Here is a 14,676-nt window from a genome sequence, read left to right as displayed (position 1 = left end):
CTAGAAAGCCTCTAGAAGAGCCACAGACCACCAGTGGTCACCTGGGACTGCCTGACCTAAAAGCAACCAAGATGGCATTGCTCTTTTCCAGGGCTTTTTTTTCTGTAGCAGGAACTCCTTTCCATATTAGGCCACACGCCCCCAATGTAGCCAATCCTCTGAGAGTTTACAGGGCTCTTCGCGCAGGGCTTATTGTAAGCTCCAGGAGGATTGGCTACATCACGAGTGTGTGGCCTAATTTGCAAAGGAGTCCCTGTACAAAAAAAAGCCCCGCTCCTTTGGCCTGAACCACAAGGGACAGGGTCGCAACATTCGAACTCTGCACGCAAGAGATGGAAGCGGAAGCACCACCTCTCCATCCTTCCTCTCTCTCTGATAGCTCCGGATGTCCAAGGCCACCCCAGATTTCAAGAGTAAGTCAACTTTCCTTTCCCTAATAAGAAACAGGGCCGACCCAAGGCTTTGGGGCTCCCTATGGGCAACAGAGCTGGATACTGTCCTTCCACCAGTGGTGCTCTAGGCAATTGCCAGGCTGTGCCTAGTGGATGGGCCGTCCCTGATATGAAATAAAAACTCAAGAGGAGAAGATCCAGCGGAAATGCCTCCTAGACAAGCACCATTGGGATGAACAGTGTTTGCGTGGCAGCTCAGGGGTAGAGGGTAGCTTGGCTTTCGATTGGCTTTTTTGACCAATCTAGTTGCCAGCCAGAGGGAGAAAGGAGGCCTGGTCCTTCCTGCTTGAAGCGTCGCTGTGAGGAGTGCCAGGCGTTGTGATAAATACACCGCTCAGAAGTGAAACCCTGGCATCTACGGCACGGGCATCAAGCCACAGGCGAAAACGCAGGCTTAAAAAGGCAGGTGCTGCATTGTGTTAAGGATCAGCACCCAGGCAGAGCTGCTCTTTGTGGTGAGAGTTTTGAGTCTGGAGAAGCTCAAGCCGTCCCGCGCTTGCCGTGTTTTACCCCGCTGCCTCCATGCTCAAAGCAGCCAGATCGAAGGACCGTAGCCGTGCATTTTCCGATAGCGATGCTAAAAGTATTTCATTTTCTACAGGGAGGGAGGGAGGGGGGGATGAGTGGAGCAAGAGGATGTTCCACATGCAGAAATCGAAACCGGAGGGAATGGAAGGGAGAGGTTCGGGTTCGTTGAAAGGGGGGAAAGCAGAAAGGGGAAGGGTAGTTAACGTTCAGCTGCCAAAAAAGCAGAGGCCAAAGTAAAAATTTGTCAGTGCTGGGCTATTGCTCGAAAATCTGTACATCAACCCGCCCGGGGAGCAGGGCAGTAAAAATGGATCATGACACAAACAAAAAATAGAACCATATATCCTTGGCAAGAGAGTGGTGGAGAGAGGCCACTCCTGGAAAGGAGCTCACAGGGGTCTCTTTTCCCAAGAGTAAAAGGAACACAAATGTGTTGGAAGACAAGATGGCGGGAATCTACTGTGGGGTTGGTGGAGGAGGGCGGATGCAAGGGGAGCCTTCTAATCACTGGCCACGTGGTTCTCGTTCTGTAAGGCGTGCCAGCGCTCAATCTTCTTATCCTTGTTCTTCAGACACTCGTACCAGTGTTTCAAGCGTTCACCTTTGGCTGTGATGCCCAGCTGGCACCCACCTGAGAGAGAGAAAACATAAGGACATCAGAAGAGCCCTGCTGGATCAGACCAGTGAGGGTCCATCTAGTCCAGCCTCCTGTCTCACACAGTGGCCAACCAGTTCCTCTGGAGGGCCAACAACAGGGCAGAGAGCCCGAGGCCTTCCCCTGAGAAGAACCTCAGAAGAGCCCAGCTGGATCAGACCTCCTGTCTCACACAGGGGCCAGCCACTTCCTCTGGAGGGCCAACAACAGGGCAGAGAGGCTGAGGCCTTCCCCTGAGAAGAACATCAGAAGAGCCCTGCTGGATCAGACCAGTGAGGGTCCATCTAGTCCAGCCTCCTGTCTCACACAGTGGCCAACCAGTTCCTCTGGAGGGCCAACAACAGGGCAGAGAGGCTGAGGCCTTCCCCTGAGAAGAACATCAGAAGAGCCCTGCTGGATCAGACCAGGGAGGGTCCATCTAGTCCAGCCTCCTGTCTCACACAGTGGCCAGCCAGTTCCTCTGGAGGTTCAACACAGGGCAGAGAGGCCGAGGCTTTCCCCTGAGAAGAACATCAGAAGAGCCCTGCTGGATCAGACCAGCGAGGGTCCATCTAGTCCGGCGTCCTGTGTCACACAGGGACCAACTAGTTCCTCTGAAGGGCCAAACAAACAGGGCAGAGAGGCCGAGGCATTCCCCTGAGAAGAACATCAGAAGAGCCCTGCTGGATCAGATCAGTGAGGGTCCATCTAGTCCAGCGTCCTGTCTCACACAGTGGCCAACCAGTTCCTCTGAAGGGCCAAACAAACAGGGCAGAGAGGCCCAGTCCTTCCCCTGAGAAGAACATCAGAAGAACCCTGCTGGATCAGACCAGTGAGGGTCCATCTAGTCCGGCGTCCTGTCTCACACAGGGACCAACTAGTTCCTCTGAAGGGCCAAACAAACAGGGCAGAGAGGCCGAGGCCTTCCCCTGAGAAGAACTCAGAAGAGCCCTGCTGGATCAGATCGGTGAGGGTCCATCTAGTCCAGTGTCCTGTCTCACACAGTGGCCAACCAGTTCCTCTGAAGGGCCAAACAAACAGGGCAGAGATGCCCAGGCCTTCCGCTGAGAAGAACATCAGAAGAACCCTGCTGGATCAGACCGGGGAGGGTCCATCTAGCCCAGCCTCCCATCTCACAAGGGATCAACCAGTTTCTCTGGAGGTCCAGCCACATCCAGCGTGATGCTGCCTCCTGTCTCCTGGCCCTGTTCTTCAGAGGCTGACTGCCTCTGAATGTGAACATAAGAGAAGCCATGTTGGATCAGGCCAATGGCCCATCCAATCCAACAGTCTGTGTCAAATAAAAACATAAGAGAAGCCATGTTGAATCAGGCCAGTGGCCCATCCAGTCCAACACTCTGTGTCACATAAGAACATAAGAGAAGCCATGTTGGATCAGGCCAATGGCCCATCCAGTCCAGCACTCTGTGTCACATAAGAGAAGCCATGTTGGATCAGGCCAGTGGCCCATCCAGTCCAACGCTCTGTCACATAAGAGAAGAAGAGAAGCCATGTTGGATCAGGCCAATGGCCCATCCAGTCCAACACTCTGGGTCACATAAGAACATAAGAGAAGCCATGTTGGATCAGGCCAGTGGCTCATCCAGTCCAACACTCTGTGTCACACAGTGGCCAAAAAAAAAAGGAGGTTCACAAGTGGGGCTAGAAGCCCTTCCACTTTGCCCCTCCCCCCCAAAAGCACCAAGAATACAGAGCATCACTGCCCCAGACAGTTCCAATAATACTCTGTGACTAATAGCCACTGACGGACCTCTGCTCCATATTTTTATCCAATCCCCTCTTGAAGCTGGCTATGCTTGTAGCCGCCGCCACCTCCTGGGGCAGTGAATTCCACATGTGGGGACAGAGAGGGAAGGAGAGGATAACCCAGAGAGGTCATCGTGCTCATCAGCTGCAGCTAAAACAACAAAACAATCCTGTGACACTCGATGAGTCATCCCGACCATCTGTCTGTTGTGCCTTCTCCAAAACGGGAGTGTGCAGACACCCACCCCATCACCCGTCCCTCACCAAAACAAACCTCCTCTCTTTGTTGGCTTCGCACACCCAATTCCCTTTCCTGGCCACTGCGCAATCTTAGCTTCGTATGAAACCAATCAACACGGTGGCGCTCCCACCCACCCACCCCCGCCCCCATTTTTTCAGCATCCCAGCCAAAGCGTGGGAGTGTATAAATACGACAGCCCAGCTGGGCTTTTTTGGTAGCAGGAACTCCTTTGCATATTAGGCCACACACCCCCTGATGTAGCCAATCCTCCTGGAGCTTACAGAAGGCCCTGTCCGAAGAGCCCTGTAAGCTCTTGGAGGATTGGCTACCTCAGGGGCGTGTGACCTAATATGCAAAGGAGTTCCTGCTACAAAAAAAAGTCCTGCTGCACAGCAATCTGTGGGCATGTTTTGCAGAAATCCAGGGCTTTTTTTGTAGCAGGAACTCCTTTGCATATAAAGGAGTAGGCAGGGGAACAGATTCTTGCAATAAAGCTCCTTGCACTGGGGGGGAAAGTGCCACTATTAGCAGAGCAGAGCTGTTGGATTTTGGTTTTCCCAGAGGCAAAACGTCAGCCCCACCTTGGTCACCAATGCAAGCAGGCCCTGGTTTTACGCTTCACTTTGGCATTCATTTCTGACATCGATGGCTTTCAATCCTCACCAATGTAGTCGTTGGACTTGCCGATGTCATAATCCCAAACTGAAATATCGAGTGATTTCTTGGCAAGGTCGCTGTGCTTGATATCGTAGAAAAACTCCTGTGAAACACAAACGTTTGCCCATTAATTTACTAACTGGCTTTTTAAATTGAAAAAGCAAAACGTCATCCACCAAAGCAACAAGCAAGTCAAAAGCAAACTTGGACTGATCAGCAAGCAAACTCTGAAGACCAAGGCAGTAGGCAGAGAGCTTGGCAGAATAAGCTTAGTGTTAAACTTAGAGAAAAGTATAAGGGCTGAAGAGACCTTCTGGGGGTGGGTATTGCATGATAATGGGGCACCAACTCAGAAGTCCCTGCTCAGACGGCGGAGGGGTTGGGTTGCAACAGGACTTAGCCATGCCTTCCTACTGCTCTTTTAGGGCCAGAAGGTTCCTGCTTTCTTTCAGGATGTTTGGTTCATACTCTTTCAACAAAGGGATATTCACAAAGGATAGGTAACAAAAAGGGAACTGCAAAAAATGCCAGCTACAAAGGACTTACCTGTTTCACAGTGACATGCAAACAAAGAAGCTGCAATCCCGAGGTTTGGTGTTGGAAAAGCAACTGTGTGAAAGGTAAGGGAACAGCAGGGCTTTTTTTGCTTCAGGAACTCCTTCGCATACTAGGCTACACACTCCTGATGTAGCCAATCCTCCAAGAGCTTACAGTATGCCCTGTAAGAAGAGCCCTGCAAGCTCTTCGAGGATTGGCTACATCAGGGGGGTGTGGCCTGATATGCAAAGGAGTTCCTGCTACCAAGAAAAACCCCCTGGGGAATAGTGTTGGACTGCGATATCCCAGTCAGTCCTTTGGTTTTCCTGTTCAGTCAGGGTCTTTTTGCTAACCAGGGTCTCTGAAAACCAGGCGCGGGGAGAAAGGCACCCACCCCTCTGCCCAGCCTCACCTCGTTAAACTCGGGGTTCAAAGTCTTCTTTTTAATCTGCGTCTTCTGCTTGGCTTTCTTCCCCATGTCGGGCTTCAAGCAACTGAGAACAAGAGAATGCAAAAAAGGGTCTCTTTTCCGCTATGGAGACAAAAAAAGCCAAGGTGGACAGGCTGCCAAGAAGGCTGGGACCAGATCTCTGGAGCATTTTCCCAGTTCAAAAGCAGCCATGCAGGGAGGATGGTTTGCCAACCACCAGGTGGGGCCTGGAAATCTCCAGAAATTACAATTCATTCCCAGGCTAGAGAGAGCAGTTCTCCAAGAGGACATGGCTGCTTTGGAGGGGGGGGGCTCTCTGGCATCACAGAGGATACAATGGAGGCAAGCAGGATGGCAGGAACCACTTTGGGTCTTCCTGGGGAGAACCATGGAGTATACATGAAAATAAATGGTGGTGCTTGGATGGTTTTTATACCATGAATATATGCATTATTGTATGTTGTGTTCTGTTTTTTATACCACTGTTGAAGATTTTCTAAAACCTGAGGGACCGTCTTTCCCCATATGAACCCCAGAGAGCACTGAGGTCAGTTGGGAAAAATCTAATGACCATCCCTGGGCCGAAGGAGATTAAATACCAGAACACTAGAGCACGGGCATTCTCAATCGCGGCCCCTACCCTGTGGAACCGACTCCCCGAGGAGGTGCGGGCCCTGCGGAACCTTGATCAGTTCCGCAGGGCCTGCAAGACCGTCCTTTTTAAACTTGCCCACGTGGACTGCTAGGAAGATCGGTTACTAAGATCCGCCAATGCGGTTGGAAGATCTATACCGCCGAATAACTGTATTTATTAGACTGGTTTTAATGACTGAAGCCTCCGGAGGTGGAAAGACACATGGTCCTCTAGGGGTGGGGCTTCCCCCCATTGGCCAGCTGACTGGGGGTGGGAAGGAGCCTGGGAAAGCGGAAGAACCCCCACTGGGAAAGCGGAAGAACCCCCACTTCCCTCGCTCCTCCACGTTGTTCCCAAAGTCCTCAAGGGCTTGTGTCCTTGGTACAGCTTCTGAGTTTCTAACAATAAAACAGCTTTGATTTAAAACAAAAGACTGCTTATTGAGAAATACCGAGGCTTGACAGGGAGCTGTGACGGGGATGGGGATTCTGAGGTGTGTCTAAGCCAACCTAGAGAACTTCTGCAGCCTCAACTGAGAATTCCAGCTTTCCCCAGACGGGTTCCCCTCTCACTTGGTCGGGTTAAAGCCCAGCTTACATTTTCACAAACGGGTCAGAGTAGCCGTTGGCATCCATGGCCGCTAAGTGGACGCAGCGCACAACGCCGACGATGAGGCCTCCTTTCTGGGTGCTGTACATGAGGGACACCAAGATCTTCCCTCGCTCCTCCACGTTGTTCCCGGGATCCATCTGCAGAGAGCAGAAAGGTGGGGAGGAGAGAGAACAGACTCTGCTTTCCAAGACACAGAAGCCAGATTCAGACGCCGTGACTGTCTAGCATCGACCAGACAAAGCAAGCAACAGGGGCAGACAGAGACCTTCATGTGGCCCTGGAGTAGGGTTGCCAAATCAAAATCAAGAAATAGCTGGGGACTTTGGGGGTGGAGCCAGGAGACTTTGGGGGTGGAGCCAGGAGACATTGAGGGTGGAGCCAGGAGCAAGGGTGTGACACGCATAATTGAACTCCAAAGGCAGTTCTGGCCATCATATTTAAAGGAACCACACACCTTTTAAAATGTCTTCCTTCCACAGGAAATAATGAAGGATAAGGGCACCTTCTTTGGGGGCTCACAGAATTGGACCCCCGGTCCAATCTTTTTGAAACTTGGGAGGTATTTTGGGAGATGCACCAGATGGTATACTGAAAATTTGGTGCCTCTACCTCAAACGACAGCTCCCGCAGAGCCCCAGTGTCAAGCGCACTCTCCCACGGTTTCACACAGACAACCCTTATCTCTCCCCAAAGAAGTGTGAGAAGGTTTGATGTTTCCAATAGCCTAAAATTCCTTAGTACTAAAATAGATAGTTGCTTAGTAACCTTTGAACCCGTGTCTCAAGTATGCACCTGTAGTGCAACCCTTGATGATATCCTATATAGAAACTGTGTAATTGTTTGTACCCCATTACTCCCAAGGCTTGTGTCCTTGGTAAAGCTCCTGAGTTTCTAACAATAAACCTACTTTTGATTAAAAACAAAGGACTCGGTTATTGAGAAATATCGGCGCTCGACACCCAGATACCCACGGATCAATTCTCCATTATTTCCCATGGGAATCCATAGGGAATAACAGAGTCCCCAGCAGACATTTCCCTCCCCTCCCCCCGCTTTCTGATGACCCTGAAGCGCGGGGAGGGTCTCCAAACCGGGAGATCCCCTGCCCCCACCTGGGGATTGGCAACCCTACTCAGGAGCCTGCTGAGATGAGTTTCAGCCGTGTTGTCAGCCCTACTGAGGAGACCATGGGGGCCCTGAGCTCTAGTGTCATGAGCAAGGCAGGGAAAATTCTCTCCAGCCACCACACCATCCATGGTCCCTGCCTGTGACCAGGTTCATTTTTCCTCCTCTCTTTCTGAAGACGCTTTGGTCTGCCCCTCACATGCAAAGTTCGCCATGCCTCAATGCACTGTGTGAACTGGTGATTCGCCACTAGGGTCACCTTCCCTCCATTGGAAATGATGAAGGGTAGGGGCGCCTTCTTTTGGGGCTCAAAGAATTGGACCCCCTGGTCCAATCTTTTTGAAACTCAGAGGGGTTTTTGAGGAGAGGCACCGGATGCTATGCTGAAAGTTTGGGACTGCTACCTCAAAAAACAGTCCCCCCCCAAAAAAAAGCCCCAGATACCCATAGATCAATTTTCCATTATACCCTATCACAGGGGTGGCCAACGGTAGCTCTCCAGATGTATTTGCCTACAACTCCCATCAGCCCCAGCCATCGGCCATGCTGGCTGGGGCTGATGGGAGTTGTAGGCAAAAAAACATCTGGAGAGCTACCGTTGGCCACCCCTGCATCAGAGCGCCCAGCAGATATTTTCCTGCCCCCCACCCCACTTTCTGATGTCCCCGAAGCGGTGGGAGGGCCTCCAAACTGGGGGATCCCCTGCCCCCACCTGGAGATTGGCAACCCCATTCACCAATGAACCCCCCTCGCACAGCAACCGCTGTTCCCAGAACAGCATCGTGCCGGGAGCAGCGGGGATGTTCCTTCCTTGGCGGCTGACCGGGGCTTCGCACGCTGGCAAGTTATGATGACTTGGCACTGCAGTGACGGAGCGTGCATCAGCGCTTGCGTTTCTGGAGAGCCCTCCCCAGTGGTGACAAAACAGAAAGCAGACCACGGGAGGGCGCCCTGCGCAAGAAGATAACTGCAGGGGAGGGGAGAGAGAATCGCACTGCAGGATTCCTCCGGTCCGATCCGCATCCAGTGAGCCGACTGCTGTGCCGCTCGCACTGCGATCCCTTTTGGCATCCCACTAATCCTAGATTTCTCCATAAACTATGTGCGGCAGCCCACAGCCCTTTGGGCCAAAGAGCAGAAGAGAGCTTCGGCTGGATCTTTCCAGCATCTTTAAAGATTTCATTTCAAGCATATGTTTTTTAAAAAATTATTTACCTTAGATTTATATCCTCCCCTCTCCGCAAGTGGGCTCGTATAGGCTGGGGCCACGCAGGGAGGCGAGGGGAAATTTAACCCTTCCACAGCCACCAGATCACCTGAGAACTGGAGAAGACGCGGGCCCATTCTGGTCCCTACAGTCGTCTAAGTTGAAGAACAGTGCCTTGGGCTGATCGCTACCCTGATTAAGAATCCTGGGTTTTAACCTGCTCTCTTTAGAGCACCAAGAGCCACCTTGAAGCAGCGATGGCTCGAGCAGCAATTGGCTGAGCTGCTGTGATGTCACAGAATGGCTGGGGAAGGAAGCAAGACCTAAGAGGAAAGGGGGACATGAGGCAGCTGGCCGACGTAACCAAGGAGCAATAGAAAAGAGGTCATTTGAAGGAATTAGGAGAGACCAGAGGGAGGAAGGCCATGGGTCTAGGGCAATCTTAGAACGTTTGGGGATCAGGTTCATTCACACCCACTTCCAGATAGGTCCAGGCTAAGGCCCAGGGTGGGGAACAATCAGCTACACAGCATGCAACCAGAACACCCACTCAAGGCTTTTCTTGTAGCAGGAACTCCTTTGCATATTAGGCCACACACCCCTGATGGAGCCAATCCCGCTGAAGCTTCCAGTAGGCCCTGTACGAAGAGCCCTGTGAGCTCTTGGAGGATTGGCTACATCAGGGGGCGTGGCCTAATAGGCAAAGGTGCTTCTGCTAGAATTCCACCCCTGGGCCAAACACCCCTGATGCAGCCAATCCTCCTGGAGCTTACAGCAGACCCTGTACGAAGAGCCCTGTAAGCTCTTGGAGGATTGGCTACATCAGGGGGCGTGGCCTAATAGGCAAAGAAGCTTCTGCTAGAATTCCACCCCTGGGTCACACACCCCTGATGTAGCCAATCCTCCTGGAGCTTACAGCAGACCCTGTACGAAGAGCCCTGTAAGCTCCAGGAGGACTGGCTACATCAGTGGGGTGTGGCCTAATATGCCAAGGAGTCCCTGCTATAAGAAAAGCCCTGCGCAAAGCATTCAACCTTGGCTTCGGTTTTCTGCTCCTCTCTTTCAACTCCCGTCCTGGGCAACCAAACAGGATCCTTCCGCAGCGAAGGCGCGACCGCTTACCTCGTCTTCATACAAGGCCATTCCTCGGGAGGAGCCGGTGGTCCCTGCGCGCTTCATCTGTGGGTTGGCATGGGATGGGAGAGGAGAGGGGGGTGGGGGGAAAGGGTTGCTGTAATCACGTGCAGAAGGCAGCTTAGGAAAACTGGTGAGCCTCCCCCAAAGGAACCCCGCGCCCGTGCGCCCACCGCGCTCTCTGCTCCCCACCCCCTTTTTAAAAAACTGCTTGCGTTTCAAAGGGCCCAGATATTTCTATGGGGGAAATGTATGCATGAAAGAACATGAAGCTGCCTTCAACCGAATCAGACCCAGGGCCAGATTAACAATTAGGCCAAGTAGGCGCTGGCCTAGGGGCCTCCATGCCTTTAGGGGCCATGGGCTGGCTCCCCACCATCCAGTTTTCCCTCCTGCTTGCAGCCCTCCCAGCCTGCACATGCAGCCAGCAACTGAGCCGCCCTTTGGCCGATTTGCCTGGTGAGGCTGCTGCTGGCGTCATCGCCCAGGTTGCTTCTCCCCCACAGCTTTGACAAAGGGGCTTTTAAGAAGGTGCCTGCAGGCTGCAGAGGGGGGGTCAACAGGTGGTGGGGCAGGCACCCTGACGCTGAGATAATTTGCAAGAGCAGCTTGTGGTCTTCTTTCCCTTCCCCTCCCCACTTCCTTGGAGGTTTTGAAACAGAGGCTAGATGGCCCTCTGACAGCAATGAGGATCCTGTGAATTGAGGGGGAGGTGTTTGTGAGCTTCCTGCCTTGTGCAGGGGGTTGGACTGGATGACCCTGGGGAACCCTTCCCACTCTTCTAGGTTTTTCAACAGAGGCTAGATGGCCATCTGACAGCAATGAGGATCCTGTGAATTTAGCGGGAGGTGTTTGTGAGTTTCCTGCATTGTGCAGGGAGTTGGACTAGATGACCCTGGAGGACCCTTCCAACTCGTGAGGTGGTGGGCTCTCCTTCCTTGGAGGTTTTTAAGCAGAGGCTAGATGGCCATCTGACAGCAATGAAGATCCTGTGAATTGAGGGGAAGGTGTTTGTGAGTTTCCTGCCTTGTGCAGGGGGTTGGACTAGATGACCCTGGGGGGTCCCTTCCAACTTGGGAGGTGGTGGGCTCTCCTTCCTTGGAGGTTTGTTCAACAGAGGCTAGAGGGCCATCTGACAGCAATGAGGATCCTGTGAATTTAGGGGGAGGTACTTGTGACGTTCCTGCCTTGTGCAGGGGTTGGACTAGATGACCCTGGGGTCCCTTCCAATTCGGGAAGTGGTGGGCTCTCCTTCCTTGGAGGTTTTCCAACAGAGGCTAGATGGCCATCTGACAGCAATGAGGATCCTGTGAATTTAGCGGAGGTGTTTGTGAGTTTCCTGCATTGTGCAGGGAGTTGGACTAGATGACCCTGGAGGACCCTTCCAACTTGTGAGGTGGTGGGCTCTCCTTCCTTGGAGGTTTTTAAGCAGAGGCTAGATGGCCATCTGACAGCAATGAAGATCCTGTGAATTGAGGGGGAGGTGTTTGTGAGTTTCCTGCCTTGTGCAGGGGGTTGGACTACATGACCCTAGAGGTCCCTTCCAACTGTATGATTCTAAGGACCACCCTCCCCCCCCCCCCGAGATTTTGACTGCCTGGGGCTTCCACAGAGTTTAAACCAGCACTGATCAGACCCTATGTCCATCAGAGCCAGTATTGTCTACTCAGACTGGCAGCAGCTCTCCAGGGTCTCAGAAGTTTTCCACAGCAACAGATACCTAATCTTTTAACTGGAGATGCTTTTCCACCGAGCTACAGCCCCTCCCCAATGTATGTTAGGGCTCCACATATCAGGGCTTGATCAAAACAAATCTTCCTTGATCAATTACATTTGCATACATTTGTACATAAATCCAGATCCTTTTCTAAAGAAGAAAAATCCCTGCCTTTTGAAGGCCAATGCCTATGGCAACAAGCATCCTTGGAGAGAGAAGGGCAAAGGCAGGGAAGAGGCAGAAGCCACAGTCCCTGTGCTGGGCAGGGCCTTTTCTGCCTGGGCCCCCGGAGAAGGGCTGCTAGGACAAGAGGGACTGCAGGTCTGTGGCAGCATCGCACATCCGAGGGAGCATTTTGTCACCCTAAACCGTGAAATCTTAATTCTTTTTAAAAATTGCATCCATCTTTATTTGTCCAAAAGATTCTCACAACTGGGCTAACTTATTAATTTAGTAAACATTGCAGCCCTAAAAGAAAATCCCCTAAGGTGTTTGTGTCAAGTCTGGCCATCCTTAGGCTGGGTTTCCCTGCACAGTATTCCTACCCAAGGTAGCCCAATCAGTTTGGTGTAGTGGTGAAGTTCTCTTATCTGGGAGAACCGGGTTTGATTCCCCACTCCTTCACTTGCACCTGCTGGAATGGCCTTGGGTCAGCCAGAGCTCTCATAGGAGTTGTCCTTGAAAGGGCAGCTGCTGTGAGAGCCCTCTCAGCCCCACCCACCTCACAGGATGTCTGTTGTGGGGGAGGAAGGTAAAGGAGATTGTGAGCCCCTCTGTCCTTGAAAGGGCAGCTGCTGTGAGAGCCCTCTCCAGCCCCACCCACTTCACAGGGTGTCTGTTGTGGGGGGAGGAAGGTAAAGGAGATTGTGAGCCGCGGGATAGAGTGGAGGGCGGGATAGAAATCCAATATCTTCATCTACCTCACAGGGTGTCTCTTGTAGGGGAGGAAGGGAAAGGAGATTGTGAGCCGCTCTGAGACTCTTTGGAGTGGAGGGCGGGATAGAAATCCAATATCTTCATCTACCTCACAGGGTGTCTCTTGTGGGGGAGGAAGGGAAAGGAGATTGTGAGCTGCTCTGAAACTCTTCGGAGTGGAGGGCGGTATATATATCCAATATCTTCTTCTTCTTCTGTCAGATGTCGGATAAGAATTTTTTTTAATGGATGAAACCCAAGTCCCGCCCCCCCTCCCCCAACCCAGGCCAGGGGCATATGTCCCTTGGGGAGAAGAAAAAGAGAAGAGATTGGATTTATACCCTACCCTTTGCTACCCAAAGGAGTCTCAGAGCAGCTTTTGGTCTTCTTTCCCTTCCCCTCCCCACTACAGATAACCTGTGAAATGGGTGAGGCTGAGAGAGCTCTGACAGAAACGGCTGTTGAGCAGAACAATGCTGAGAATCAAACCCGGTTCTCCCGGATAAGAGTCCGTGCACTTAACCACTACACCACATTGACTCCCAGTCAAGGTATGGTGGTGATACCAACCCTCCCTCCCCACACACACACACACCATTTTCCCCCAAGCATCTGACAGTCCAAGGTAGACTGCCACTAAGCATGATGCTTTATTTAGCTATCATTGCTAATTGACAGATGCCGTCTTAGGTCATCTGTTAGGGCGACTAATACCATCTCCATCCCGGCTGAAATGGGTCCAGGGCGGATGTTTCACCCAGGAAAACCTGCAGCGGCTCGGCCCCGACCTGGTGGAATCAGCTCCCTATGGAGATCCGGGCCCTACTTGGCTGGTTAGCCTTTTGTAGAGCCTGTAAAACGAGCTGTTCCGCCAGACTTTTGGATGAGGCGGCCAGAATCTACTTGTGAGATCAGTTCCCTCCCCCCCCCCCCCCGCTGTACCACACTGCTGTACCATCTTACTATACCAGGGGTGGCCAACGGTAGCTCTCCAGATGTTTTTTGCCTACAACTCCCATCAGCCCCAGCCATTGGCCATGCTGGCTGGGGCTGATGGGAGTTGAAGGCAAAAAAACATCTGGAGAGCTACCGTTGGCCACCCCTGTACTATACCATCCTGCTGCACTATTAACTAGCTACTGAAACTGATTTTATTGTGATTTTATTGTAATTCTATTATGATATTATTATTGTCTATGTTGATGCACTCCACCCTGAGCCTCCATGGGGGAATGGGTGGAATATAAATAAACTAATAATAATAATAAATAATAATAATAATAATAATTGCTCTTAATAGACCTCTCTTTTATAAATTTGCCCACCACTACACCTTGCGGCAGTCAATCCCCCAAGTTAAGGAGATGCCGGGGAAATTCTTCCCGTTCTGAATCCGCTGCCAAGCAGCTTTAGGAGGTGACCCAGTGGACTTCTACCATGAGGAAAGACACCCCTTGAGCTCTGGAAAAGCCTCACCACTGGGGGAATGGGCGGCGGGGTAAAGCCCCCTTCACCGTGTCTCAACAGCCCAATAAATGCAGAGAAGCGACCTGTACCGGTATGACTCTCTCCAGGCAGATGCTGAAGTTCTTCTTCTGGTTGGGTTTCACCTTCTTCAGAGCCACCCTCGTCTCACCGATGAATTCATTGTGGCCAAATTTGTCCTCGTCGCACACGGAAATCCTGTGAGGGAGAAGGGACAGAGCCATTGCAAAAAAGGACCCTGCTTTAGAGGGTCTGCAGGAGAACCGCCAGATTCAAGTCCCCCAAGATCTTCTCTTGGTGGTAGCGGTGGTAGTGGGAAAAGCTATCAAGTCACAGCTGACCTGGAAGGTTAAACAGCCAGGGCTTTTTTTGTAGCAGGAACTCCTTTGCCTATTAGGCCACGCCCCCCTGATGTAGCCAATCCTCCAAGAGCTTACAGGGCTTTTAATACAGGGCCTTCTGTAAGCTCCAGGAGGATTGGCTCCATCAGAGGGGTCTAATATGCAAAGGTGGCCTAATATGCAAAGGAGTTCCTGCTACAAAAAAGCCCTATTAATAACCAAATTTAACTGTGTAGAACTGAGTTAACCAACTGTAGAAT

General features: G+C 51.8%; 1 protein-coding gene across 1 annotated transcript in view; it reads right to left on the bottom strand.

The window, feature by feature from the left end:
- Positions 1-1,223: 1,223 nt before the first annotated feature.
- RPH3A (rabphilin 3A) overlaps positions 1,224-14,676 on the bottom strand; it is a 101,689-nt gene continuing 88,236 nt past the window's right edge. Inside the window, exons 13-18 of the mRNA XM_060249352.1 lie at positions 14,147-14,273; positions 9,947-10,003; positions 6,478-6,629; positions 5,229-5,310; positions 4,286-4,382; positions 1,224-1,611 (exon numbers count right to left, since the gene is read on the bottom strand). Coding sequence (XP_060105335.1) covers positions 1,481-1,611; positions 4,286-4,382; positions 5,229-5,310; positions 6,478-6,629; positions 9,947-10,003; positions 14,147-14,273 — 646 coding nt within the window. The 3' untranslated portion in view covers positions 1,224-1,480. The remainder of the gene's footprint in view (positions 1,612-4,285; positions 4,383-5,228; positions 5,311-6,477; positions 6,630-9,946; positions 10,004-14,146; positions 14,274-14,676) is intronic.

The sequence above is a fragment of the Heteronotia binoei genome, chromosome 11 (assembly GCF_032191835.1).
Source record: "Heteronotia binoei isolate CCM8104 ecotype False Entrance Well chromosome 11, APGP_CSIRO_Hbin_v1, whole genome shotgun sequence".
Lineage (NCBI taxonomy): Eukaryota > Metazoa > Chordata > Lepidosauria > Squamata > Gekkonidae > Heteronotia > Heteronotia binoei.
This window is presented reverse-complemented; position numbering and strand designations above follow the sequence as displayed.